The sequence below is a fragment of the Dreissena polymorpha genome, chromosome 5 (assembly GCF_020536995.1).
Source record: "Dreissena polymorpha isolate Duluth1 chromosome 5, UMN_Dpol_1.0, whole genome shotgun sequence".
NCBI classification, from domain to species: domain Eukaryota; kingdom Metazoa; phylum Mollusca; class Bivalvia; order Myida; family Dreissenidae; genus Dreissena; species Dreissena polymorpha.
Window position 1 is genome coordinate 38,275,222 of NC_068359.1, and position 27,144 is coordinate 38,302,365.

General features: G+C 35.4%; 2 protein-coding genes across 7 annotated transcripts in view; one reads left to right on the forward strand and one right to left on the reverse strand.

Annotated features, from left to right (window-relative positions):
• Window positions 1-26,026, forward strand: LOC127881659 (transmembrane protein adipocyte-associated 1 homolog). 5 transcript variants are annotated; one of them, XM_052429746.1, is made up of 12 exons: window positions 9-132; window positions 3,524-3,697; window positions 10,638-10,876; window positions 13,708-13,840; window positions 15,680-15,769; window positions 17,060-17,132; window positions 17,612-17,691; window positions 20,311-20,427; window positions 21,093-21,153; window positions 22,248-22,350; window positions 23,169-23,249; window positions 24,770-26,026. In XM_052429746.1, the coding sequence occupies exons 3-12, from the start codon at window positions 10,677-10,679 to the stop codon at window positions 24,981-24,983; spliced, it is 1,152 nt and encodes a 383-aa protein (XP_052285706.1). In that variant the 5' UTR covers window positions 9-132; window positions 3,524-3,697; window positions 10,638-10,676; the 3' UTR covers window positions 24,984-26,026. The 5 variants fall into 5 exon arrangements, with proteins under 5 accessions (XP_052285707.1, XP_052285706.1, XP_052285708.1 ...); XM_052429747.1 differs by lacking the exon at window positions 3,524-3,697 and having other exon boundaries at window positions 1-132; XM_052429748.1 differs by lacking the exon at window positions 3,524-3,697 and having other exon boundaries at window positions 36-244.
• Window positions 1-27,144, reverse strand: part of LOC127881652 (adiponectin receptor protein 1-like) — a 503,063-nt gene that overhangs the window by 199,393 nt on the left and 276,526 nt on the right. The window lies entirely within an intron of this gene.

Here is a 27,144-nt window from a genome sequence, read left to right on the forward strand (position 1 = left end):
AACAGGATAAGTAAATGCACCGCACAAAAAACAACATCACAAGATTCTGACGACTGATATTCTTTTTCTTTCCGCTTTCTAATAACAAAGTACATGTATACATAAACGAGCTAAGTTTGCACAAACTTGATTGTGAGTAAGGCAACGATTACACTGTTTATAATGTTGCTATTTTTAACTAATTAGTTTCAGTCACCAAGTGTGCTTAAATTTCTAAGTAAACTCTGTCAAGGTAAAAGGTATGGTAAGTTCTTGTTGAGTCTGGCGCTCTTTTTGAGTCGTGGTGAAAGAGTTCGCGTGAAATCAAGTGATAGAGCGTTCTCACTTTATCCAGTTCTGTTGCTACTAAAAAAGTTTTGACACAGTCGCCATCGTTATGCTGATAAAAAAATGTGATAAAAACAGGTCAATATTGTTATTCATCAATATTTCCTCTTTTTTGTATTATTTATAAAGTGTTCCTAAGTAAAACAAAATCGTTTATTTTTGAGTATGTTTCATGCTACAGCGTTTGTTGACACTTTTCACAAGAAATTAACCTCCCCAATTAATGTCAGTCTTAAGGCTATTTATACACTGCAACGCCGATATATATCGCGGACCGGTATATCGCGCTGTCCAATATATCGCGCTTTGGCTGTGGCTCCCAAAAATCCCAGGAGCATGATCACTAAATGACATGTTTAAATCTTTTCACTAACATAACAAAAGACCGGTTCTAGCTAGTATTAACACCCTATGTTTCGCGGCTTACTATGGCACGCAGTGAAGTGTGAAAAACAGTTGATACGTGACAGCTGTGTTGTTTACACACGGCTGGGGTTGTTTTTAACACTTAAGAAATAATCAATTAGTGTCATTGCAAAGGTAATAATGGCAGTTTATTGGTATATAAATCGTTAAATTTCGGTCCTGGTCATGAATTTCTTTGTCCTGATAAAAAGCACGCGAAAATTGGCGTGGGTGTAATTATTTGTAAATAAAAATTTCATAGCGGGTACAACATTGAGATAATTTAATTCCCATTAAAAGTTTCGTTGTAAATTTCAACTAAAGTATCGCGGTATCTCGCGAATTATGTGGCATTGACATTTCCTCTTAATGAAATATAATTCAAACAGGCTGTATCGTTACCGTTACGCTGTTTCAGTTCCTTCATTAGGACTATTTTTAAGGGTAAATTCGAATCTATGCACAATTATATTGTATACTTTTTTACGACAAGAATTCTTCTTTTTAGCTGATTCGCGAGCAATTGTACGTGAAAATAAAAAATATAATTTACATTTTGATTTTTATGATAAATACAGATACGTATGTAGTTATGAAAATTATCATTGTAGAATTGGTTTGCAATTATTACTATACAAATATGTAGCAGCGCCGTATGTAAAATGAAAACATTGGGGAAATTTGACACTATACAAATATGTAGCAGCGCCGTATGTAAAATGAAAACATTGGGGAAATTTGACAAATTATGCGCAATACAATAGAGTTAGACATTCTCAAGTTATATCGCGCGCCGGATATATCGCACTCGCGATCTTTGGACCCCACCGACCGCGATATATCGGCGTTGCAGTGTAGTATGCAAATCTTTAAATTGGAATAATCAGAATCCACAGCTAAACAAGATAATAATTATGTTAATAATGATTCATGTTAATAATGAAACATAGGCCTATGAAATAATTGTGATGTAACAGCAATATGAAAATTACCCACAACTCGGCAAGTATCCTCCAATCACCGTAAGTGGAGCGGTTAAGGAAACAAGTAAAATAATTTCTGAATTAATGTAACACACTGCAGCAATAAACGATTTACCTTCAGAGATTTATTTAAGTCCTGTTAACTCTATGTAATAAATGTTTATTTATAGCGTGTTTAACCACGCAAAGCCGATAGTTCCATACACACCCCAAGAACATTAACTCCGCGCGTTGTTTACCTTAAGTCAAGACGTCACGTCCGGGAAAGGGAGAGCACTGTAGTGTAATGGAATAGGCCAACTAAACTTAAAACATCGGTTCTCTGAACATATTTTACTCAAACTGAAACAGTAACATATTTGTTCAATATTTTATAAATACAATTAAACAAGTTCCTGTCACTTTTCCTAACAACAACTGTCACTCTTCCTTAGCACAGCATGGGCACATAAATGTTGCACCTCTTCTGATGACTTTTATTTCTGTACAAAATGACAGGTATACCAAGTGGTTGCAGACTCTACTGTGCCCATTTTACAAAATTATTGAAGCACTGAGCCTAACAGTTTCAGGGGAAAATCGTTTGCACTGGCAACACAAATCCTCTTCATTTTCTGTATCACTACTGTCAGAAAAGGTGTTCACTTTAGAGGGGCCAGGCTGGGGAGATGAACTGTGGGCCTCATTACTGGTACATGTAGCTTTCTTAGTTTTGTTTGGTTTATTCTTGTCTTGATTCTCTGTATGTTCCGTCATTTGTTTGAAGACCTCTTCTGATATTTCTTAACCTGCCACTATTTTATTCATTGTATTTCTAGCCTTTGACAAATTTCCACTTTTTGTTTTCTTGAATGTTCTTTCTTTCTGTGCAAACATGTCAACACCATCAACTTGTATCCCACCTTCAACAGTTTTCTGGCTTTCTGAAGTTTCTGTCTCTGAGTGCTGAAAAACTTCAGCTGGGATAAGACATTGGCTGGGGAAAGCGTCTGCATTAAACGGGTATACCGTAATTACTCTTTGTTTTCGGACACTTAAAAATAATTTTTTTTTTGTGTCCAAAAACTTAGATACAAAAAATAATCACAAAATACAGTTGTCCGAAACTTAGAGTCGAAAAATGTAAGTGTCCTAAAATAGCGCCTATTGTATCAACGACTACCGGTAATAGCACGCACTTGTAAAATACCATGTCATATAGTATAAATTACAGTTATATATGTTTGCACTGCATTTTAAATAATTTTAGATGCTTAATTTATTTGACAGAAAGCGTAGTTCTGTCAGAAATTATGGACGAAAACTCGTGTCTGTCCGAAAATTAAGAGTCATGAACAATAATTATTTTTGCTAAAAAAAGGGGTGTCCAAAAACTAAAGAGTGTTTGAAAACTTAGAGTAATTACGGTATACCTGCATGGAGAAATGATGAAGTAAGGTTTTCTGCAGACAGTGACTTCATGTAGGACTTTGATGCGACCTCACGCACATTGTAGCGTGTAATGACAGCTGATGTTTGGCGCATTAGTCGATGGCAGAGGCTGTCATACATCTTCTGGAAAGGCCCAAAGCAGCCGATATCTAAAGGTTGAAGGATATGGCTGCAATGAGGGGGAAGGACAAATATGATGATGTTGTGTTCCAGAGCCCATTCTGTTAAACCAACTGAAACATGTGATTTGTGGCCATCAAGTATCAGTAATTTCTTCTGATCACTAGATCCTGGGGTGAACTTAAGGAAAAGCTTCTCTAAGTAGGTGCGGAAAACGCAACCATTGGACCATCCAGTCTAACTTACTGTTCCATTAGAGCCTGGAGCTGCACCATTCAACAAGTCAGATTTCATTCGTTGGCCTGGGAAGATGTAAAACGGGGGTACATCTTGACCTGCTGCATTCCCGCACCCAATTATTGTGATTGTCTGCCCTTTTCCGGATGTGACAGATGAATGACAGTAATCAGCACCAGCAACGATGAATGGTGGTTTGTGATAAACTGTTACCCCTTTTTCATCAATGTTATAGATCAGGTGGGGCTTATCAGTCATTTCATGTTTTGTTAATGTTTCTTTCAGGTTGTGGTAAAAAGTAGAGATAGTCTCCCTTGAGGCCATTTTAGCTCAAGCATGATCAAGAGCTCTTGGTTTCAGAACTAAACAAACCATAAATTCATTTTAAAGACAGGGGGTTATCCTTCGTTCTTTTACCCAACTGAACGGCGTAGTCAAATGCCATGTCAATACACTCTTTTCTGGTGTACCCATAGCCATATTCAATCATTTTTGATTGTTAAATGATTTTTGATTTGATTTGAAATGTTAAACCAATTGTTTTTCTTCCTCAAAGGTAAACAAAGGCAAAGCTCCTGAAGACCTGATGTTTACATTGACCCTTCCAGCAGTTCTATCTCTTAGAGTTGTTTGTGGGACGTGTCATAAGGCAGCCGCTTTTCCTACAGAAACACCATCTTTTTTTACTAGCTTGTAAGCCTTTGATAAAGCTGTTGGGGAGTGCAATCTGTGTTTCTTTATCTTTTTAAGTCATTTTGGATAAGCCTTAAATTAAAAAAAAGTTAAAAAAATCACCATTTTGAAAAGGTCTGAAAACCAATTTAATAAAAAAAAGCTTTGCCTTAAATTTACTACTATTTCCAATATGAAGCGCTGTCAATGAAAGTGTTATGTTTAGATCGCCTGCTTCACTTTTCATTTTTTGTGGAAATTTAATAAAGAGGACCAATAAAATGTATGGAATATAGATAAAGTTGTATAATTTTAGTTAAGGATGTATTTTAATATGCAATTTTACTTGTTTTTTCCCCATTTTTTATTTATTTGTTTTTGTTTATACATGTAAGCGTAGTTCTGTCAGTTCATCTGAATACTCGGAGCGCTTGCGTGTGACGTCATCAAAATAGGATCTGGATGTCTGGATCTGGATATATACGTTGTAGGGCCTTTAGGCGTAAGCACAACGGGAGAGAGGTTGGATAAAGTTAGATCCACTGTAGCACAGTTGATCTGAAACTATCAACTGTTTTTGCACAAACAACACTATCCTTGAGTTTGTTCCACTGTATAATTGTCTTTAGAAAGAAGGAGTTGTTGAATTGAGACGTCTTGCACTGTATTGGAACGAAACACTTAGAATTGTTCGTAGAGTATTTTTTAATGATATTGTCAGAATTGTAATTTTGGAATGATTTTGGAGTGACTTTACGCTTGGATGTGCGGACAGGGGTTAAATAGTCAGAGCTTGGCAGGGCTGGTACCAGCCCCTCAACCACCTTGTAAAAGAAGATCAGCCTGTTGGCTTTTCCTCTATCTTGGAGTGGCGGGATCTTCATACCTTCCAACATTCTAGTGACACAGCCTGTTGTTTTGGTGGAGTAGTCGCCAGTAATGAAACGTGCTGCCTGTTTTTGGATTTTCTCGAGTTTGTCAATGTCTTTTTGGAAGTAAGGGTCCCAGACGATGGAGCTGTATTCTAGAGTTGAACATATTAGAGGGAAATAGGCTGTTCTGCGGCAGGGTTCTGGACAGTGTTTCAAGTATCGTCTGAGGAAGCCAATGGTGGAATTAGCTTTTTTGGTAATCTTGTTTATGTGTGAACTCCACTTGAGAACTTTGCGTTCTTAATGTAAACAACGTGATCGACTTTGGGTCATGCGCGACTTAAGGTGATTGGCGAATATATATAGCATTAAAACTTCTCGATAAATTGAGTAACACATGATTTAATTAAATTAAATATGGATAAACATATTTCACCGCATACACTATAATTTGATAAAGGTAAGCAATTACCATTTAAATGACGGTCAAATAGCAATATGTTATAAAGCTATATCATTGTATAGATCAATAACACTGTAGATTCTTGTGGTTTCCTATATTATATAAGTATTGACAGTCTTTCTTGTGTTCTTGGTGAAAACATATTTGATATCCAAATTTGTAAGCAAAATAGACTTTGAAGGCTAAACTGGAAAAAAAAAACTCTGCCCAGTGTTTTGCAGAGGCACAGAAGAATGCTAGTCTACAAAATGTAATGTTAGATGCTTGCTAAGACATATTTGCTGGTACATCTCATTTTATGTTGTTAAAACCAGAAACTTTTTAACTGAGTAAACTTCAATGATCTATGATAAAAACATGATGATATCAAATTATAATTATTAAGTTGTATTACTTAAATAAAACCTTTAGTGCCTATCATGAGCCAAAATTTACCTAGAAAATGCAGTTAATTCCAATTTAAACTACTGATTTGACTAATTATTTATAACAATGACATACATGCAGCTATCATTTTTATATTGCTTTGCACATGTCGGTCGGTCGGTCCGTCCACCAGGTGGTTTCCGGATGATAACTCAAGAACGCTTGGGGCTAGGATCATGAAACTTCATAGGTACACCGATCATGACTTGCAGATGACCCCTATTGATTTTGAGGTCACTAGGTCAAAGGTCAAGGTCACGGTGACCCGAAATAGAAAAATGGTTTCCGGATGATAACTCAAGAATGCATACGCCTAGGATCATGAAACTTCATGGGTAGATTGATAATGACTCGCAGATGACCCCTATTGATTTTGAGGTCACTAGGTCAAAGGTCAAGGTCACGGTGACCCGAAATAGTAAAATGGTTTCCAGATGATAACTCAAGAACGTATAGCCTAGGATCATGAAACTTCATGGGTATATTGATCATGACTCGCAGATGACTCCTATTGATTTTGAGGTCACCATGTCAAAGGTCAAGGTCACGGTGACCCGAAATAGTAAAATGGTTTTCGGATGATAACTCAAGAAAGCATACACCTAGAATCATGAAATTTCATAGGTAGATTGATCATGACTCGCAGATGACCCCTATTGATTTTGAGGTCACAAGGTCAAGGTCACGTTGACCCGAAATAGTAAAATGGTTTTCGGATGATAACTCAAGAACGCATACGCCTAGGATCATGAAATTTCATAGGTAGATTGATCATAACTCGCAAATGACCCCTATTGATTTTGAGGTCACAGGGTCAAAGGTCAAGGTCACAGTGACACGAAATAGTAAAATGATTTTTGGATGATAACTCAAGAATGCTTTAGCCTAGGATCATGACACTTCATGGGTACATTGATCGTGACTGGCAGATGACCCCTATTGATTTTCAGGTCACTAGGTCAAAGGTCAAGGTCACAGTGACAAAAATCGTATTCACACATAGGCTGCCACTACAACGGACAGCCCATATGGGGGGCATGCATGTTTTACAAACAGCCCTTGTTGCTTGTTAAACCACCAGTTAAATGCATAAACACATCGGCTTTCTTAACTGAGTAATTGAAATAGTACCCCTTAATATACTTTCCGAAGTATGCAATCTTAAATAATAGCTCTGTCTGAACCTGCACATGTCATAGATAGATGTTATGGGAATACAAACTGTTAAATATATTATTTCGGTTATTAAAATCTTTAAAATATGTTAAACTTTAATGCAGACACTAATCAAATAGTATCACCATAACAATTTATTATGATGATCATTGTTATTAAATTAATTGAGGCCTTAATATAGGTCATCTGTGTTCTATTGACACATGTCTTGTGGTAAATAAACTTTGTAATGTCAGGGGACAAAAATAATTCAATAATGCACTAGTCCTGCAGGATGAGCGCCTTCCAATTTTTACTTGTCCTGCAAATAAAGATTGCAAGGGGCTGATATGAATGAAAAACTTTCTGAAAAGTAAATACTCTACAGGTTTGTAACATCGCAGAAAGCATGGGTAAATTAGACTTCTCATAACACATCACATCATTCTTCCTCGAGGAAAGTGTGGCCTTTAATATTTGATTGCTGTATAAAAACGTCGTAGCTCAGTGATCCCTGACATGTTAACTTTTAGTTAAAAAAATTGCTATTGCTTAAAAAAAAATGAAACTTGCTTTCTTTATTTAAATAAAGTCTTTAAACCTATTTCTACAGAGCTACAAGGATTGATCGGTAACCGTTACATGTACTGTTTTTAGCTCACCTGAGCGATAGCTCGAGGTGAGCTATTGTGATCACTCAGCGTCCGGCGTCCGTCCGTCCGTCCGTAAACAATTTGTAAACATCTTCTTCTACTAAACCATTGAGCCAATTTCAACTAAATTTCATGTGGAGCATCCTTAGGTCATGGGACAAAAGAATTGTTAAAAAAAATTTGATCACATAACCAAGATGGCCGCCATGACCATATATGGTAAAAACCTTAAAAAATCTTCTTGTCAGAAACCGCTCATCAGATTTTCAAAAAATTTCACAAGGATGACCTTTGAGGGCTCCCCTGAAAAAGTTGTTCAAAGAAATTTGATTCGTCAAAAAACATGGCCGCAGGAGCTCGTTGAACTTTGCATGTTTATTCGTTTTTGCCTATTTTGTGAAAACTTTCAAAAATCTTCCACATTTTTTGTCCGATCCTTCCAAATTTGCACAGTGTCTTTATATCAATGAGGACACGAACCCTACAAAAAATGAGCATTATTGGTCCATGAAGTACAGAATTACCTCCCCTTGAATTGAGAAAATGGTGTTTATGCAATAAAGTCCAAATTTTTCATCCAATTCTTTCCAAACTTGTAAGGATTTAGCATGGTTCAATCAAGGGAAACAACTACGGTTTATGCATGTTCTTTTTATTACAGATTTGCCTCCCTTTAATTCATTCGAAATCTCATTTTACAGCAGAGATTCCAAATCTGACCTGTAAATGAGCCCCATATTTACTGCTGGTGCGATGTTACCTTTTCCCATTTGATCATTCTTAAGTATTGGTCTTGTAATGCTGCTACTGCTACTGCTACTGCTACTTCTACTACTACTACTACTACTACTACTACTTCTACTACTACTACTACTACTTCTACTACTACTACTACTACTACTACTTCTACTACTACTACTACCACTACTACTACTACTACTACTACTACTACTACTACTACTACTACTACTACTACTACTACTACTACTACTACTACTACTACTACTACTAGTACTACTACTACTACTAGTACTACTACCACCACCACCACCACCACCACCACCACCACCACGTCTACTATTACTACTTCTACTACTACTGCCACTACTACTACTACTTTTACCACTACTACTACTACTACTACTACTACTACCACTACTACTACTACTACTACTACTTCTACTACTACTTCTACTACTACTACTACTACTACTACTACTACTACTACTACTACTACTACTACTACTACTACTACTACTACTACTACTACTACTACCACTACTATTACTACTACTACCACTACTACTACTACTACTACTACTACTACTACTACTACTACTACTACTACTACACCACCACCACCACCACCACCATTCACAGTGACAAAAAACGTATTCACACAATGGCTGCTACTACAACTTATAGCCCATATAGGGGGGCATGCATGTTTTACAAACAGCCCTTGTTTCTATGGGATTTTAACCACAACTGTTCATGTTTATCTCCGACACATATTTTTAGGTCACCTGTCATGAAGTGACACAGTGAGCTTATGTGATCGTGTGATGTCCGGCGTCCGTTGTGCGTGCCTGCGTGTGTCCGTGCGTCCGTCCGTCAACAATTTGTTTGTGTAGACAGTAGAGGTCACAGTTTGCATCCAATCTTGATGAAATTTGGTCAAAATGTTTATCTTGATGAAATCCGGTTTGGGATTGTATTTGGGTCATCTGGGGTCAAAAACAAGGTCACTAGGTCAAATAATAGAACAACCTTCTGTAGACAATAGAGGTCACAGTTTTCATCCAATCTTTATGAAATTTGGTCAGAATGTTTATCTTGATGAAATCTGGGTTGGGATTTTATTTGGGTCATCTGGGGTCAAAAACTAGGTCACTAGGTCAAATAATAGAAAAACCGTGTGTAGACATTAGAGATCACAGTTTTCATCCAACCTTTATGAAATTTGGTCAGAATTCTTGATGAAATCTGGGTGTGATTGTATTTGGGTCATCTGGGGTAAAAATCTAGGTCAAATAAATAGAAAAACCTTGTGTTGACAATAGAGGTCACAGTTTTCATCCAATATTTATGAACTGTGGTCAGAATGTTTATCTTGATGAAATCTGGATTGGGATTGTATTTGGGTCATCTAGAGTCAGGAACTAGGTCACTAGGTCAAATCATAGAAAAACATTGTGTAGACAATAGAGGTCATAGTTTTCATCTGATCTTAATGAGTCAGGTGAGCGATTCAGGGCCATCATGGCCCTCTTGTTTGTATACTTTTCTGCCTGAGCATTGATCTGCTGATTCCCAAGAACAATTTAATTCTAGGAAAAAGAGTCTTACTGGGCAGAAAATACGTTTTTACGTCAGATTTTTCACTTGTCTTGTAGGACAGCAGCTTTTGAGAAATTCACTCGTCCTTTCAAGATTTCACTCGTCAATAGGAGCAAACGAGTGGAATTTTTGTCACCTGAATGTTTTATTGAAATTATTGATATTACAAGTAATCAAGATGAAAAATTTGACAAAAAAAGCCTGAATTTTTATATTGTTACTTGAGAGAAAGATTATGTAACACATTTGTTGAAGTCTAGAGCTTGTATGCTTTTGCTAATTTTAATTCAGATTAATGCATAAATCAATTCACAATTGTGTATTAATTGTTTGCATCATTGGCATGATAGTTAATCTGTGAACACCTTTGTTAGAAATACTTAGTTTTTTATTCAGTTAGAAGAGCATTCCAGAAACAGGAGAGCATACACACTTAAAAAATCTCCTGTTAAAAATTACTAAAACTAAAAAGCATAGAGCTACATATTGGATTAATTTATGACTTCTTTCATGTTAAAGGTAATGTTACATGTATATTGCTGATATCTTTTAGGATATTCAAACAAGTGATGTGAAGCACGAATGAAACTCAATGAATGAAATGGAGTCATTACGTTTCGAGCCTGCAGACCACATAGAAGAGGACATGGGAAGTGCAAAGTTGAACAATATCACAGGCCTGGGAGACAACCTTGGCAATGTGTCCACCACTACTTCTGGGGGCTTTGCCCCTGCTGTGATCGAGATTCAGACCTGTCAGTGGATTTTGTATCAGGAAATTCAAAATTCAAGGTACATTTCTAAACCCAGTTTTGTTAGAAAAAAATGAGTCATTAGATTGGGTTGCATTTATTGGGTGGGAAGAGGTTTAAGCAGCCCGAAGATGGCTTCATAATCATATATGCATAGTGTTTTTTTATGTCCCCCACTATAGTAGTGGGGGACATATTGTTTTTGCCCTGTCTGTTGGTCTGTCTGTTTGCGTCAACTTTAACATTTTGCAATAACTTTTGCTATACTGAAGATAGCAACTTGATATTTGGCATGCATGTGTATCTCATGAAGCTGCAAATTTTGAGTGGTGAAAGGTCAAGGTCATCCTTCAAGGTCAGAGGTCAAATATATATGGCCAAAATCGCTCATTTTATGAATACTTTTGCAATATTGAAGATAACAACTTGATATTTGGCATGCATGTGTATCTCATGGAGCTGCACATTTTGAGTGGTGAAAGGTCAAGGTCAAGGTCATCCTTCAAGGTCACAGGTCAAATATATGTGGCCCAAATCGCTTATTTTATGAATATTTTTGCAATATTGAATATAGCAACTTGATATTTGGCATGCATGTGTATCTCATGGAGCTACATATTTTGAGTGGTGAAAGGTCAAGGTCATCCTTCACAAGGTCAAGGTCATCCTTCAAAGTCAAACGTCATATAGGGGGACATTGTGTTTCACAAACACATCTTGTTCCCCAATAACTTGAACACTTCTTGATTTTTTTTTAATGCAAATGTATATATAGATGGATATGTCATATCACTACCTCACTTGTATTTGAATCTGTGTTGGGTGGCTCTGGACCTTAATTTCTTCTACTCTTAACTCTTAAGCAATAAGTTAAGATAATACATATAAGAACCAGGGCTCGCGCTGTCGTTTGCCACTTGAGCCATTTGCGAAAATATTGAGAATTTGGCTAAAGAAAAAACCGATTTGCGAAAATGCTAAAATCTCGTAAAATTTTAATTGAAAACAGCTGCCATTTTAACCCGAAACTGGTTTTCTATATTTTTCTCTTTGTTTCAATGAAAGTATTCGCAATTTGAACAGTGAACGAAAACCGGTCTGCACCTGTATCGAGACATCGCTTGACCTTATTGTTATTGAAGTACACATGGTAGCTGGCCAATCAAAACTGAGCTCGCTTACACATGAAATGACGTTGTTGAATGAAATGTAAAATGGGTGGAGCTTTGAATACACAGTTAATATTGTCGTCTGCAAACAAAAAAGCGGCCGGTCGCAAATGTCGTATTATAAGATTAAAAATGAAAATAAGCGTGTCAATAAATTAATTATTTCCAAGCTGACTATCGATCTCAATTAAAGCGTGATAATTAAATAATTAGTTCTATGTCGTTGATGTTACAACTTTCTGCCGATTTTCGATTGAAATGAAAAGGTGATAATTAATTAATTTGATTGTTTTACTCACACACTATGCTAACTAACAGCGGCGTATTTTAATCAAAGGAAAACGTGAAAAGCACGCGCGGTTTAATTGCAATAAAAGTTTAATTAAAGTTACGAATTTGTAAGGCATAGGAAGACTAATTCATGTCGTCTACTATATAAATGGAAGTAACCACTTTGTCCGAACAGTCACTTACATAACTTCTTTAACCTTAAAGCGTCCTTTGACCGAAAATGAGTCTGAACAAACAAACAAAAAAATTAAAACAAAAAAAACTAGAGCATTCCAAGAGTCATGGAAAGTTGATAATAATTGGCTTTGCGTTGAGAATGAATCAAAATCAATGTACTGTGACCTATGCATTAAGGTGCAGAATTCCAACATGTTCACTGTAGGTTGCAATATCCTGAAAAAAGACTCGGTGATCCCAGTCCCACAAATACACTCAGATATTGACACTGTCTCTGACTACTTAGGTACTGTAGAAATTGAAAGCTTACAGCCTGAACTGCTTTGCTTTGTTAATTTTGCAAGAGCCAGCCATAATTCTGGAAACAAGTCAGTGACTGACATTCACTCTGCTGCAAATTTGGCAATTAAAAATGTCCATTCCTATCCAGCATCAGCAGAAGTTGCCAAAAGGTTGTTAGTATCCCCAGTGTCTACAGTTGATTGTGAACGAGGGTTCAGTAGGCAGAATGTAATCAAAACTGATCTAAGAAATTGTTTGCCCCCGGACTCCCCTAGATCTGGGTGGCTTAAACATTTTTTGGGCCAGCGCTAGCCCTGTAGAACCTATTGTTAATACATATAAGTATTTTTAATTGGTAAATAATCTGACTCACCCTTTATAAAAAGAAAAGATTACTCAACAGAAAAATAAATCAAAAGCAATCAATATTAGCAGGAATATTTTCACCAGTCGTCCACATTTGTTCAACTTTTTCTTCGAACAAAATCTTCTGATCTGTTGGGCAGAATTTGACGAAACTTTACAAAAGCTTTTCCTCGGATGTCCTGTTTGAAAATTATTCAAAATGTTCCAAATATGGTAGAACTTTTCTCTTCCTTAATACTTATTCATTTCAACATGATTAAAAATATATAAAATAAGAAATAACTTTGGCTAATATTTTTAGCCATATAAGACTGTGTTTCATGCAAGAACGCCATATGCTACTTGTCAGGTCAAGGTTGATGTTGACGGCTAAGATAGAAATACAACCCTTATTAAGTTAAAACTTCTTGTGACATCTTTGTTTAAGTAGTATGACTATGTGAGGGTATTATTCACGCTCCATTGGTCGGTGTCATCTCATATACTAATTAAGAGTGCCCCGGGTACTCTAAAATATACTACAACGTACCCCGGTACACCTCAGTGATAGCTATTGTTGGATTTATAATTTATTTTTTGTTTTCAGGGTACGGATCTGGGATCTGATGATACTGGTACCGAATGCACTGTTTGTCATGTTTCTGCTCTGGACATTGCGCCCAGCCATTGCTAGACTCCGTCAGACAAGCAGTCCTATTTTTGCAGCATTTTACCTGCTGGTAAGCCCTCACACGTAATAGATACAGATATATTTTCCACTTTAGAGGCCAAGGTTGTTGCTCAATTTTGATGAAACTTTGTTGTTTGAATATTTTTATATCTACACCAAGTTCAAATTTGGGTAGTGGCACAAAAGTAAACTTTCATAATACTTTGTGCAGTGTGCAATTACTCGTCTCAGTGGTCAGGGTCCCACTTTGTCCTTCACCATCCTATTTAAAAGTGACTTACCACTACTGACCACATTTAGGAGACTGTGTCTCACCTGTAACACTGTCTCCCTGCCTCAAACGTTAAGGTCATCTTTAGAAGTCAAAGGACAAAGCTTAAAAGAAAGCTTGTTTGGACTTAAATCTTGTCATTCATCATTCAATTTTAAAATAATTTGCCATAGAAGATGACACAAATGACCAGGATAAGGAGTATTTGTGTCACGTGTTTCACCTATCTCACAACCTCAAAGGTTGGAGGCCACCATTCAAATTTTTCCATAAAACACTTGTTATTGACAGTTGTGAATGTTTGCATTAAAAATTGAATGTGAATTCATCCATGTCCTTTGCTCACATGTCTTGTTTTATTATGCTTCATTAAGTCTAACTTGGAATTTTATAATGTCTGACCCTGAGTTTTTAATGACTTACAGTATTAAATCTCCTTATGGTTTACATGTATGTGTAATTAAAAATACTTTAACTGCAAAATCTAATTAGTACTTTTAGTACAAAACTTTGATATCACAGAATATTATTGTGATGAAAAGGTGCCATTATTCCATATGTATGATTTTATAGAGTTACTTTTGTTAGTTAATAAAGGTTGTTTTTAGACCTGTGCATACTAAGTAAATGTGGTACCTAATTAACCTTTGCATGATATATAATCTGTAAGCTAAATTAATTTCCCTATCTGTACTTAAAAAGAGCATAACAAATCCCAACTGATGTATAATTCCATTTTTCATACCATTACAAAATAGATAACATATAATACTATTAAAGCATGGTTCACAAGCGGAGATTCAGGGTTTGAATATTCCTATGCTACTTGCCACATCATATACACTTTCTGCTTAGTTACGTAACTCTTTCCCACTTCCAAGCAAAATGAAAATGGTTATATTCAAGTTACTTGCAGGCTGATTAGGTTTTATGCTGTTTGCTGCTCATTAGTACCATATGGTAGGAAATAAAGCCTTAAAAACTACCGTTAGTGTTTTTCCCAGGAGGGCAAAGGGGCATCGGGCATTACTTTGAAAAAGGGCATATTAACGTGCAGTTTAGGTTAAAAAAAGGGCAAAAAAGTTCCGTAAATAACTGGCCCCATGTTCACAAAGCATATTTTGCAATCAACAATCGATTTTGCTTGTCATTGAAAATGGATTTCCATTGTAGTTTACAGGCAAAAATAAAAATCGACGTCAATTAAAATCAATTTTGGATTGCAAAATTGTTTTGTGAACATGGGGCCTGGTTTTTAGAAAAACATTTAATAGCTCAGAGGGAACAACATAAAAAAATAAACAGCTCATTTAATGGTTATTGTTGTATTTAACTTACTTTAATTAATATCACTTTATTTACTTTGCTATGTCTTCCATTTAAGTTCCATGATGTTTTAGTAAACTGTTCAGCATGACAAACATAATAAAGCAATATATGTATATGAATTTAATTAAACACAAATCCACTGACATATAAATGGAACCATGTTTAGTTTTAAACTAGATGTTAAGAAAGGTTTTTAATTTAAGTTTTTATTATAAGGGACTGCAAACGCAACAAAAACATGAGCAGTAACAGGATTAATATGAAACAAAATTATTATCTTTTCTACAGGTGTTGATGGCAGGCCTGATAAGCATTCTGCGCTGTGTGGTTGCTATGACAGTGAATGCCACAGTTCTTGCTGGGGATATTACAGACAAAGTATGAAACACTTTAAAGGAACTGGTTCACCAATTAACTCTTTCAGTGCGGGAACCGAATTTTGAAGGCCTTTGCAAACAGTTTGGATCCAGATGAGACGCCACAGAACGTGGCGTCTCATCAGGATCCAGACTGTTTGCTATTCTGATAGTATTCTTTGAAAAAAACCGAAGAAAATGCTAATTTTAGAAATTCAGCAGACGACATTTTAGCAGACGACAAATTTCCCAGCATGCAAAGGGTTAAGGCATTTTTATGTGTGTCAAAAAATGCCTTAAAATGCTATATTTCAACATTAGATCTTCATTGTGAAAATGAGAATATACTTAAGAATTAAAAAAAGTTTGTCCCTATTTGGGTCTGAATCAATGTCCTTTAGATTAAAAGACTATAGCCTTCATCTTTATCATCGGAACTGTAATATGTTTATACGCATTTGATACTTCAAATAACTGAATGCCAGAAGTAAATGTAAACAACAGAAACATTATTCAAATGTTTCGTATTTGTTACCCTTTATAATTTTACCAATTTCTAGTGATGATTATTCATTAATGAAACTGTATTTTCAGTATGAGTCTACGTAATTAGTTTTTTTTTCTCCCAGATGTTTTATTACTTTTTGAATCTTTGGCAAAAATGTCAAAATCTGTCTTTTTGTCAATCTTTGAACTAGTCCCTTTGCTATTATTTCATAGATTCTTTTTTTTCACATTACATCTATGAATTATAGATCTAATAAAAATACTGAATGGGCAGGGTATGTGTTGTCAATCACTTTGAATAGACTAGTAATTTGACTAACCTTGATGAAAGTCTGGACATTATAAACTTGCACGGAGAACTAGCTCGGAATTTGTATTATGGGCCAGTCGGGTCAAATTCAAGGTCAAATTTGCTAATAATAGTGAAACAGTGCTCAATAATTTAAGTTTGGATAGAGTTTCACTAAAATTGTATGTTTAAGTAGCTTACATACAGACCTAGCTTGGGATGGTACAATTAGGGTGAAATAATTTAAATTTTATCTAAAATAATTTTGCTAAATCCCAGTAAAACCCTGTAAATTCATGAGGAAATCTTATACAGCACACCAACGACTTATGTAAAACCTATTCAAATGTTAAGAAACTATACAAAAGTTTTTTTGTTTTGGTTATTTGAATGATATTTGTTGATAATCTTGTTTATTCCCAAATTGTCTTTATCTTTATTAACAAATAGGGTATTTCCACTTTTCTCTTGCTCCATGTTGCTCTGTTGATGTGCTAAACTCCTTATATTGTGCAGGTAATTTGGCTGGTTCTGCGTTTTTTCCTTCTGGCCACAGAGATGTCAGTGGTTGTGTTTGGACTCGCCTTCGGTAAGTAAACCTATCATTTTGATGTTAAAAAATTACCCTGGTTGTGGGAATACTAGGCTTCATGGAAGTGTGTAAAGTATTGTGCCAGGTTATCCGATGTAGTTCCCAAAGGCTAATCAGGGACGACACTTTATGCCTTGACTGGATTTTTGTTTCGAAGAGAATTCCTTAAATCGAAATATTTAAAATAGCTGTCTGCACAATCTAATCTGATAAACTAAAACACTGTATGATTGAATTAAGTCCTGTTTTCCCAAAACGAGGCTCAATTGTTGTTCTTCTCCTAAATATCTGCCTACATATTTAAATATATTTGCTTGAGACATATCATAATGCAATTGTATTGACTTAGTGTGCAATGTCTTTTAATTCTTTTAAAGAAACGTGTAATTCTCTATCAACAAAGCACACAGTTTAGTCACATTTAAAATACCATACAGCATGTCTTGTTAATATAATATGTGTATTGGATATTACAGGACACCTGGATAGCAAGACCAGTATTCGTCGAGTGCTGATGGTGACATTTTCCTTCGCCTTTGTCTACTCCAGTGTCCAGGTAGTGTGGTCCTCTAATGGTCTGCTATCTATGATTTACATATAAGACTTGTTACTTGTGGTTGTTACTTGTGGATTCCATGTTCACCAAGATTGGTCATTGTTTCTTAGGGAAATAAAACCCAATGAAAATAGCCCTCTTTAGTCCTTTCCACTGTCCATCTAATGGTCTCTTGCCTGGGCACTTGAATTTCGAAATCAGAGTACCTGGGTCTCTTGACATTTTCCGATTTATACGTTTGTTATGCCCCCTTTCGAAGAAAAGGGAGTATATAGTTTTACGCACTGTCCGTCAGTCTGTTAGTCAGTTTGTCTGTCAGTCTGTCACACTTTTAGTGTCGCTCTCTAATTCAAATAGTTTTCATCCGATCTTTACGAAACTTGGTCAGAAGTTATATCTAGACAATATCTAGGTCAAGTTTGAAATGGGTCATGCCGGGTCAAAAACTAGGTCACGGGGTCGAAAAAACAAATCCAAGGGAAGTAATAAGCTTTAAATGGACATAATTATCTGACCTGCCAAATTATATATTTTTGTTAAATAAATCAAAGCGGCGCAGTAGGCAGCATTGTGTTTCTGACAGACACATCGTGGTAAAAGGTCAAGGTCATCCTTCAAGGTCTAAGGTCAAAAATACAAATCCAAGGGAAGTAATACGCTTTAAAGGGAGATAATTATTCAATATTGAACATAGCAACTTGATATTTGGCATGCATGTGTATCTCAGCTGAAGCTGCACATTTTGAGTGTTGAATCTGCAGTCATGGTAGTGGCTTTTAATTATTTGCTACTAAAAATAGAGATTTGTTAGAGACAATGACTTTCAAGGGAAGTAATTTATATAATTATAAATCTCTGGTTACATATTTCCTTACCAAGAATTTAAGTTCTTTTCACAGTTACATGTACTGTTCAGAATTTTTATTTTGATTATTTATAACTTAAATGATTGATTTGTCAATTTTTTTGAATGGTAGGGTTCATTACATACCTGTGGACTTATGTCCATAGATACATGATGAACTCTGGCTATGATCTCTTTGATCTCACAGGCCTTGGTAGTCAGTGATGTCTGGCTTGGTCATTTTTGACTGTCTACAGACCCCCTCCCCCCCCCCCCCCCCCCCCGGTTGGATTGGACAAAATCCAAGGGAAGTAATAAGCTTTAAAGGCAGATGATTTTTATAACTGCCAAATGATAAATAGACATTTTATTTCAAAGCGGCGCAGTAGGAGGCATTATGTTTCTGATGAACACATCTCTTGTTTTCAGTAACTGCAACTAGCCTTTCTGGGGATTATGCAAAGTTTGCAAAGGCATTTTATCTCATTTATCAATTTATTGCTTGTTCATGTAGTTTTGGGATAATTGTTGGGCAAATTAACCAGATAAATGGATTTGGCAGTGTTCATTTTAATAACAATTGCTGAACTGCTAATGAGATCCAAACCAACATACACAGCCGAAACAAAATGTAAATAAACAGCTGACACAAAATGTGAATAATGTTACCATCTTAATACAAAAAATGTTTGTTTATGTTCAATCAGTTTTCTTTTTTTTTTCAATTCACTTTCTCTCCGTTTTCAGAAAATAAATTGTGCATTTTGCATGAAAACGAAATTTACATTCAGTTGTCAATATTCCGTTGTCATAGAATATTAACAGTACATGATGGCCACACATCATGAAGGGTGATTTACGAATGTTTAGTTGGAATACCCCAGTCCCAATTTGATGTCTATTCCATCAAATCTTTAAATATTAAAATATGCCAAAATTAATTTGATACTTTAGAAACATGGAAAACGTTGGTGTTAATGAATGAAACTCTTAAGCATTTTATTGTCAATACTTACCAGAATTTGATATTTAAAATTTAAGTCGTGATTATTTGGGATTATTGAGAAATGGAAAATGACGAAGAAATTCGTAAGAATGCCTTAGTAGATGTACCGGTATGATGCATTGTGGAATCATTGGAGTGGGGATTAAACATATCTACCCGTAAAAGGGTTAAAACTAAAATAATATTGTTATCAATCACTTTGTAGCTGTTTTTCTTTAACTGTAATAACCTTCAGCATATTCATTATATTTATCAATAAGGATGATACTGCTTAGAACTTTCCTGATAAATGAGGTAACTTAACATGGGTGACAACAAGCAGTTTGAAAGACATTTCTGCCCCCTGTCACTAAAACTTTTCCTGGATATTGGTTCCCACTGACAGACAATATCCTGGACATCAATATAAGTTGGTTAAATTATCGTGGTTGTCAAAATGCATAGGGACCAATGTCCACCTGCGTACAAATTTCTGTTCGAACCATGTTCAGTACGAACCAATGTCTGGATACCCAATAAAACACCTTCAGCAGCCAATGGTATAAATCTGGATAACACTTATACAGCGGATAACTTTTGGTTATCATCAATGTTAGGATATCTTTTTGGTTAGCAATTGCATAAACAAACATATATAAAAAAGGTGCACATTTTGGTTACGCTTTGGATAAGATTTAGCCATTGACTGGATTGCCTTTAGTTATCCAGATTTATACAATTGGCTGCAGAACTCATAATCATGTCTCCATGCTGGTAACGCATGTTGCAGGGCATCTTAGAGCTGACCCATCCGGACCCGAAGTTCCATATTCAGGCAAAGAATTATGACATCTTTGCCCATGGAGGCATGATCTTCTGGATGTCAAGCTCCATTTTCTTCTGCATAGTAAGTTTGTGTTCTTTTCTTTAACCCATTTATGCCTAGCGTCCAGAAGCAGTGTCTCATCAGGGTCTGCACTGTTTGCTTAAAGAAATTTCTGTAAGAAATATTCTAAATATAGAAATAAAAATACAAGACATCCCTCATTTTGGAAATACATTGATCCAATTTAGAAGGATGGGAGATTCCACTAGGCATAAATGGGTAAACCCTGACCCACACAGATACGTATTTTGAAGCGTTTGTAGTCCCTTAGAAAGTTTAATTAAATTAAAGACCTTTCTGTAATTAATATTTTGAATTGTTAAATTCAAATTTTAAAGGCTTCATTTCTAACCTTTAGATAATGATTATCAGCAAACAACATAAAACCTGTACAAGCTGCTAGTTACTATTGGTATTTTCTGGTATTTTTGCTTTTGTCAGTACACACAATAAAATATTATGGGGCATTGTATTGATTCTCAATTCAATGAACATGAAGTCATTCAATATGATGGAAACAATAAGTGAAATTTCCCATTGAAAAATTCTAAAATGACATGTTAGCATTTGTATTGAACTGCATTTTGGTTTTGGTTTTCAATTAAACTTGTTGCTAAAACATTAATGGAAGTTAGTTCTTCACCCTGTTTAGCATGTAATAATTATAAATACATTTGTATTTTCAGGTGTATGGTGTGGTAGTTATATTGCCATTTACAAGACTCAAAGATCGTCTACAACTTCCATGTAGGTACCAGTATTGATGCCAGATTGCCTATATTTTTAAATCTGAGTGATGTGGGTCCATTAGTTATCTGTTCAAATCTTGTATAAGCCTTGTTACAACTCTAGAGCCATATTTATGACTCAATCTTGATGACACTTGGTCAGCATGTTAAACTTGACATTATCTAGACCCAATTTTAACCTGGGTAAAGTGCGTAACAAATTTGGTTACCAGGGTCATCAGAAAAAACGCATTTCCCTGACTAATTCTACAATGCCATCATGTAGGAACTTAATAAAGCCTGATACGGCTAAATGTTGTAATATACTCTGATAATCATAATAATCATAATGGGACTTAAAAAGGTAGCATTGGTTTTTCGAAAATTCGATTCAATCTATAGTTTTTATGTCCCCCACCACTATAGTGGGGGACAGATTGTTTTTGCCCTGTCTGTTGGTTTGTTTGCCCCAACTTTAACATTTGCATAACTTTTGCAATATTGAAGATGGCAACTTCATATTTGGCATGCATGTGTATCTCATGGTGCTGCACATTTTGAGTTGTGAAAGGTCAAGGTCATCCTTCAAGGTCAAAGGTCAAATATATGGGTCAAAATGGCTCATTTAATGTACACTTTTGCAATATTGAAGCTAGCAACTTGATATTTGGCATGCATGTGTATCTCATGGAGCTGCACACTTTGAGTGGTGAAAGGTCAAGGTCATCCTTCAAGGTCAAGGGTCAAATATATAGCTTCAAAGCGGCGCAAAAGGGGACATAGTGTTTTTGACAAACACATATCTTGTTTTCATATTAAATCTGAATGCGTGACATTTTTGTTGTTTAAATGAAAGCATGTGTGTTGAGTAGTAAAATAAATATCATATCCATTTTCTGGTGTTTAGAAAATATTGCCCCGCGCCCCCCAAAAAAATGTCTATGTTTGCATTTGGCTTTTATAGACAAAAAAAATTCTTTTGGGTGAAACATTTACTAAACCCCACATCCCTCTATGATATTTATACGATATTTATGGTAAAACTTATTTAATTTATGGTATTTAATAGTATTTTAATGTTTTATCTCTAAATTGTAGTATGATCTTTTTCAGCCAAAAGGTCGTTTTACATCTACATTTTAATTCTGTGCGTGTTGAACATGACCCAGGTTGTTGGGAGCACTCTTCTCTACAAAGATTACTTGAAAGGCTTGTGGTAGGTCTTTTTCAAATTAAAAATCAATGGAGTTTTTTTAACGCTTATTGCATAGCAGATATTGTTGGTTTCTGCAGATTGTGATTTTAATTGAAGAGTGATCAGACAAAAAGTGTACATATCTATTTTTATACAAACACAATTTAATAACAAAAATTGAATCTACTTAAAGCAATAATTTTGTTCTTTATGACTTTTCTGCTGTTGGTCAGCTTGTTCTGCTGTTGGTTAGCTTGTTCAGATAGTCACTTTAACTTGCTAATAATTTGAGAATAATAATGTCATGACGTCCTGACAGTGATGTCCTGTCAGAGTTTTAAAAAGGGAATTGCTAGTTTTAAATCATTCATATTTCCTTGTAAAACCATAAGAAAGCTAAATTAAGTATTTTGTAAAAATGTTTACTATCGAATAATTGGTTTATGCTCTTTTATATAGGTACATTAATAACTGTATGACTAATAAACGTACATAAAATATAACTGTTTTAGACTGTGTCAGGAGAACTAAATTAAACACAATTTAGAGTTTCCTTTTACATTTGTCAGCCTTCTTAATATGCTTGTAGAGTATCAGTATTAACTCTTTCAGTGCTGGATCCGAATTTTAAAGGCCTTTACAAACAGTTTGGATCCAGATGAGACGCCACAGAATGTGGCGTCTCATCAGGATCCAAACTGTTTGCTATTCTGATCGTATTCTTTGAAAAAAATCGAAGAATATGCTAATTTTAGAAATTCAGCAGACGACACTATAGCAGACGACAAATTTCCCAGCATGCAAAGGGTTAATAGCAGATATTGTTTGATTCATTTCAGCATTGTGGATGTGACTACCTATTTATACTTCGCTTTTTTTGATCCACTGGTATACTGCACTTTTCTGCGACAAGCGTTCAGGTATGCATACATGTAGATGTCTCATTATGTTCCACAGAAAAGAACGACTTGTTTTGCCATTTCTTAACAATTAGGATGTAAGGACAATATGAGAGAAAATCCAGGAGCACTCAATACAATAAATAGAGGATATTTGTTAGATTCGGTGGATTATCGATTAAAATTCACGTGTGATCATAGAAACAAGTGAATTAAAATCGATTTTCCACCGAATCTAACAAATTTTCTTTTTATTTTATGCTTTTTTTTACAGTTTATATACATTGTATAAGAGTTTTACTAAAAAAAATGCTGGGATAATGACGTCATTTCGTCAAAAAATGACTTCATTTCACATTAAACAGTGACAATTATTTATAATTTTCACCGTTAATTTTCACTGTTTAAAACTGTGAAATTATCAGTTTTAATTCACTGATATTTCTCTATAAACCACCGGAAAGCATAAAATAAAAACAAGCATTCTCTGTGTACACTCTCCACACTACACTTTACGCCCTGTCAATGCTTGGTTTTTGTAGGTTTATATTTATTTTAATTCAAGTGTGATCCGACAAACGAATGGTGCGGCCACAAGTGGAAATATCTATTTTAGAAGGAATAGTAGTTGATACAAAATTCTTTTTATTTTATAACATCGTGATGTCAACATTATGATGTCTTTTTATGCCCCCCTTCGAAGAAGAGGGGGTATTTTGCTTTGCGTATGTCGGTCTGTCGGTCGGTCGGTCTGTCTGTCGTTCGGTCCGTCCACCAGGTGGTTGTCAGACGATAACTCAAGAACGCTTAGGCCTAGGATCATGAAACTTCATAGGTACATTGATCATGACTCACAGATGACCCCTATTGATTTTGAGGTCACTAGGTCAAAGGTCAAGGTCACTGTGACCCGAAATAGTAAAATGGTTTCCGGATGATAATTCAAGAACCCTTATGCCTAGGATCATGAAACTTGATAGGTAGATTGATCATGACTAGCAGATGACCCCTATTGATTTTCAGGTCACTAGGTCAAAGGTCAAGGTCACGGTGACCCGAAATAGTAAAATGGTTTCCGGATGATAACTCAAGAACGCTTATGCCTTGGATCATCAAACTTGATAGGTACATTGATCATGACTGGCAGATGACCCCTATTGATTTTCAGGTCACAAGGTCAAAGGTCAAGGTCACAGTGACCCGAAATAGTAAAATGGTTTCCTGATGATAACTCAGGAAAGCTTATGGCTAGGATCATGAAACTTCATAGGTACATTGATCATGACTCGCAGATGACCCCTATTGACTTTCAGGTCACTAGGTCAAAGGTCAAGGACACAGTGACAAAAAACATATTTACAAAATGGCTGTCACTACAACTTAGAGCCCATATGGGGGGCATGCATGTTTAACAAACAGCCCTTGTTACTGTTTTAAATAGTGATTTGCCAGTTTTTTAATCGCTGATATTTCCTTATAAACCAAAAGAAAGCTGAAATAATACACCCTTCCGCAATACACTTGACGCCCTTTCAATGCAGCTCCTCTGGCAACGCCGTTCCTCAGTACAAGTACCAGATAGATGAGACCACAGATGATGATGTTGTGTCCCTGCCGCCGTCTGATGACAAGTACCCCCGAGACAATCTCAGCGACAGCGGCAGCTTCGACAGCACTCACTTTGATCGCCACTCTGGGGCATACAGCGTTAATGCTGATGTGTATACTACAGCTAACTCATATCAAAATGTGTAGTTTATATATTAATGCCATCATTAATTTTAACTTTTATGTACTTGAAAACTTTATGCATTTTATTAGCTACACATAAATTCTAGTTTTGCTTTGGCATATGTGTGTGCTTTGTGGTCAAAGTTTCTAATAAGTTTTTCCAAAGCAGCTTTTTTGACTGATGTGATAAAGTTTTTTGTTCATTTCCTTTTCAGAATTGAATATTACCCAAAACAAAGATTAATTTTGGTGTCACTTATGTAGAATACCTACACAGCCATGTGTCACCTGTTATGTTTAAACTTGATCTTTCTGTCCATTTCCTTTTTTACAACTTTTTAACTGTAAAATTCTGGAAGCAAGTTGATTTTATGGTACCAGAAATCATGTTGATTTAACCCCTTTTTTTATCCCCCCCACCTTCATGTTTTCGCGATGTCAAGAGAATGCTTTGAAACACCCTAATGCACATTGGTATAATATCATAATGATTACTCAGGATGAAACAAAAGCACTTAATAATTTTTTGGTTCAACTGTTAAAGGTCAAGTTCACGGGGAATTATGAAATGAATGTAGACCTTTTTTTCGCATTATGTATAGAATGCTTTGACCTATGATTATGATGGTTACTTGGAATTCACGGAAAATCCCAACAGAGCTTGAGGTCAACAGGTCAAAGGTCACAGGGGTTTTCACACTATATGGATAGATAGACTGATTAAACGAGGATCCTACAAATGATTATGCAGCTTAATCATTAAGGGAGGAAGATTCATCTCGATTTAAAGATCAACAGGGCAAATGTTCAAGGTCACAGAGGCATGTGGTATTCAAATATCTATGAAATTTAATTAATATAACAATTGCACATCTTGACATTTGGCTATGTGTGTGGCGGGAGGGGGGGGGGGCACACATGATTAACAATCATGTTTTGTTATTATCGTTACTTATTGTTGTGTTCTCTTTTGTTGTCTTAGTTTGTTTGAATGATGCAATAAATTGTTATTCTTTGCTACAAATTATATGCTTACATATATTTGTTATTAAAAACTTTAATATTAATTAGAGTTTTGTTTTTATTACGGACATTTTTGACTTAAATAGGACAGTTTATCAAAGTATGAATATCTAGACTAAAGGAATCGGTACATTGTTTGTGATGAGTGTAAACCTGCAAAAATGAAAGAAAATGTACCAATAAACTATTACAGCCTAAACATGATCATTTACGTTAGCAGGCAATTAGGAATATCTAAAATATTGTCACTGACATGTCTTTAAGTGCTTGGATATGTATTAATTGTCTTAAAACCAGAACACATAGGTCATCGCTATTAACTGTTGTTTGTGAAGGAACACTAAAGTGTTAGTAATAAACGTGATTTTTTTTGTATAAAATCAGGGTACATTTGTACCTGTTCTAATGCAGTAATTTTGAATCCTGTGATATGTTTATGGTTTAGTAGAGAAACCCATGTGTATCATTCCACATGGTCATCAACACAATTTAACACTAAGCAATTTGTTCAAAGAATTGATTACACCACTATTCAAATGTTTCGATTATTTGTCCCGAGTTTGGGGAGGGTTATGGCGGAGTAATCACCAAGGATTTAATGTATGAGATAATTGTACAAAAATACATTACAAGCAACAATGTACTATGAGTTAATAAAGAACTTCACAATAAGTGGCCTCTATGACGGTTGAAATGTGTTCAATGACTTTTATAAGCTTTTTAGCCTAAACTGTAGCCTTGTGCCTCCAATGGCATGTATTAAATTTATTTTCTAATTAAATATGTTAAATATAGTGTCACTGTCTGATTGGAGCAAGCCTTTTCTATGTAGAGGACACAGAACATGAATAGCGGAAAACCGAAAGGCACTAACACGGAGCACATTTGGATGTTGGGAGCTTGTCAGGTGCTATTGAGGAAGCATTCAAAATATCCCACTTGCGGGTCATGAATCTAGTTTTCACTATTGAATTTCTTTTTGATATTTGTATTAATTTATCTCGATTGATAGAATTAAATATTTGAACATGTCATATGTATCAGAGGTAAACAACAGGAAAATTAAATTTAATAATTTTAAATCTAATAAATGTTTGTTTAACAAGTTATATACAGTCCTTAAAAGTGTTTATTTCAGTTGCGCCAAACACTTTTGTCTCAC

Coding starts and splice junctions, on each gene's coding strand:
- LOC127881659 (XM_052429747.1), top strand. CDS start 10,677: ATGAATGAAATGGAGTCATTACGTTTCGAGCCTGCAGACCACATAGAA. Junction 21,154..22,247: donor AGATCGTCTACAACTTCCAT/GTAGGTACCAGT, acceptor GATCTTTTTCAG/CCAAAAGGTCGTTTTACATC. Junction 22,351..23,168: donor GATTACTTGAAAGGCTTGTG/GTAGGTCTTTTT, acceptor GATTCATTTCAG/CATTGTGGATGTGACTACCT.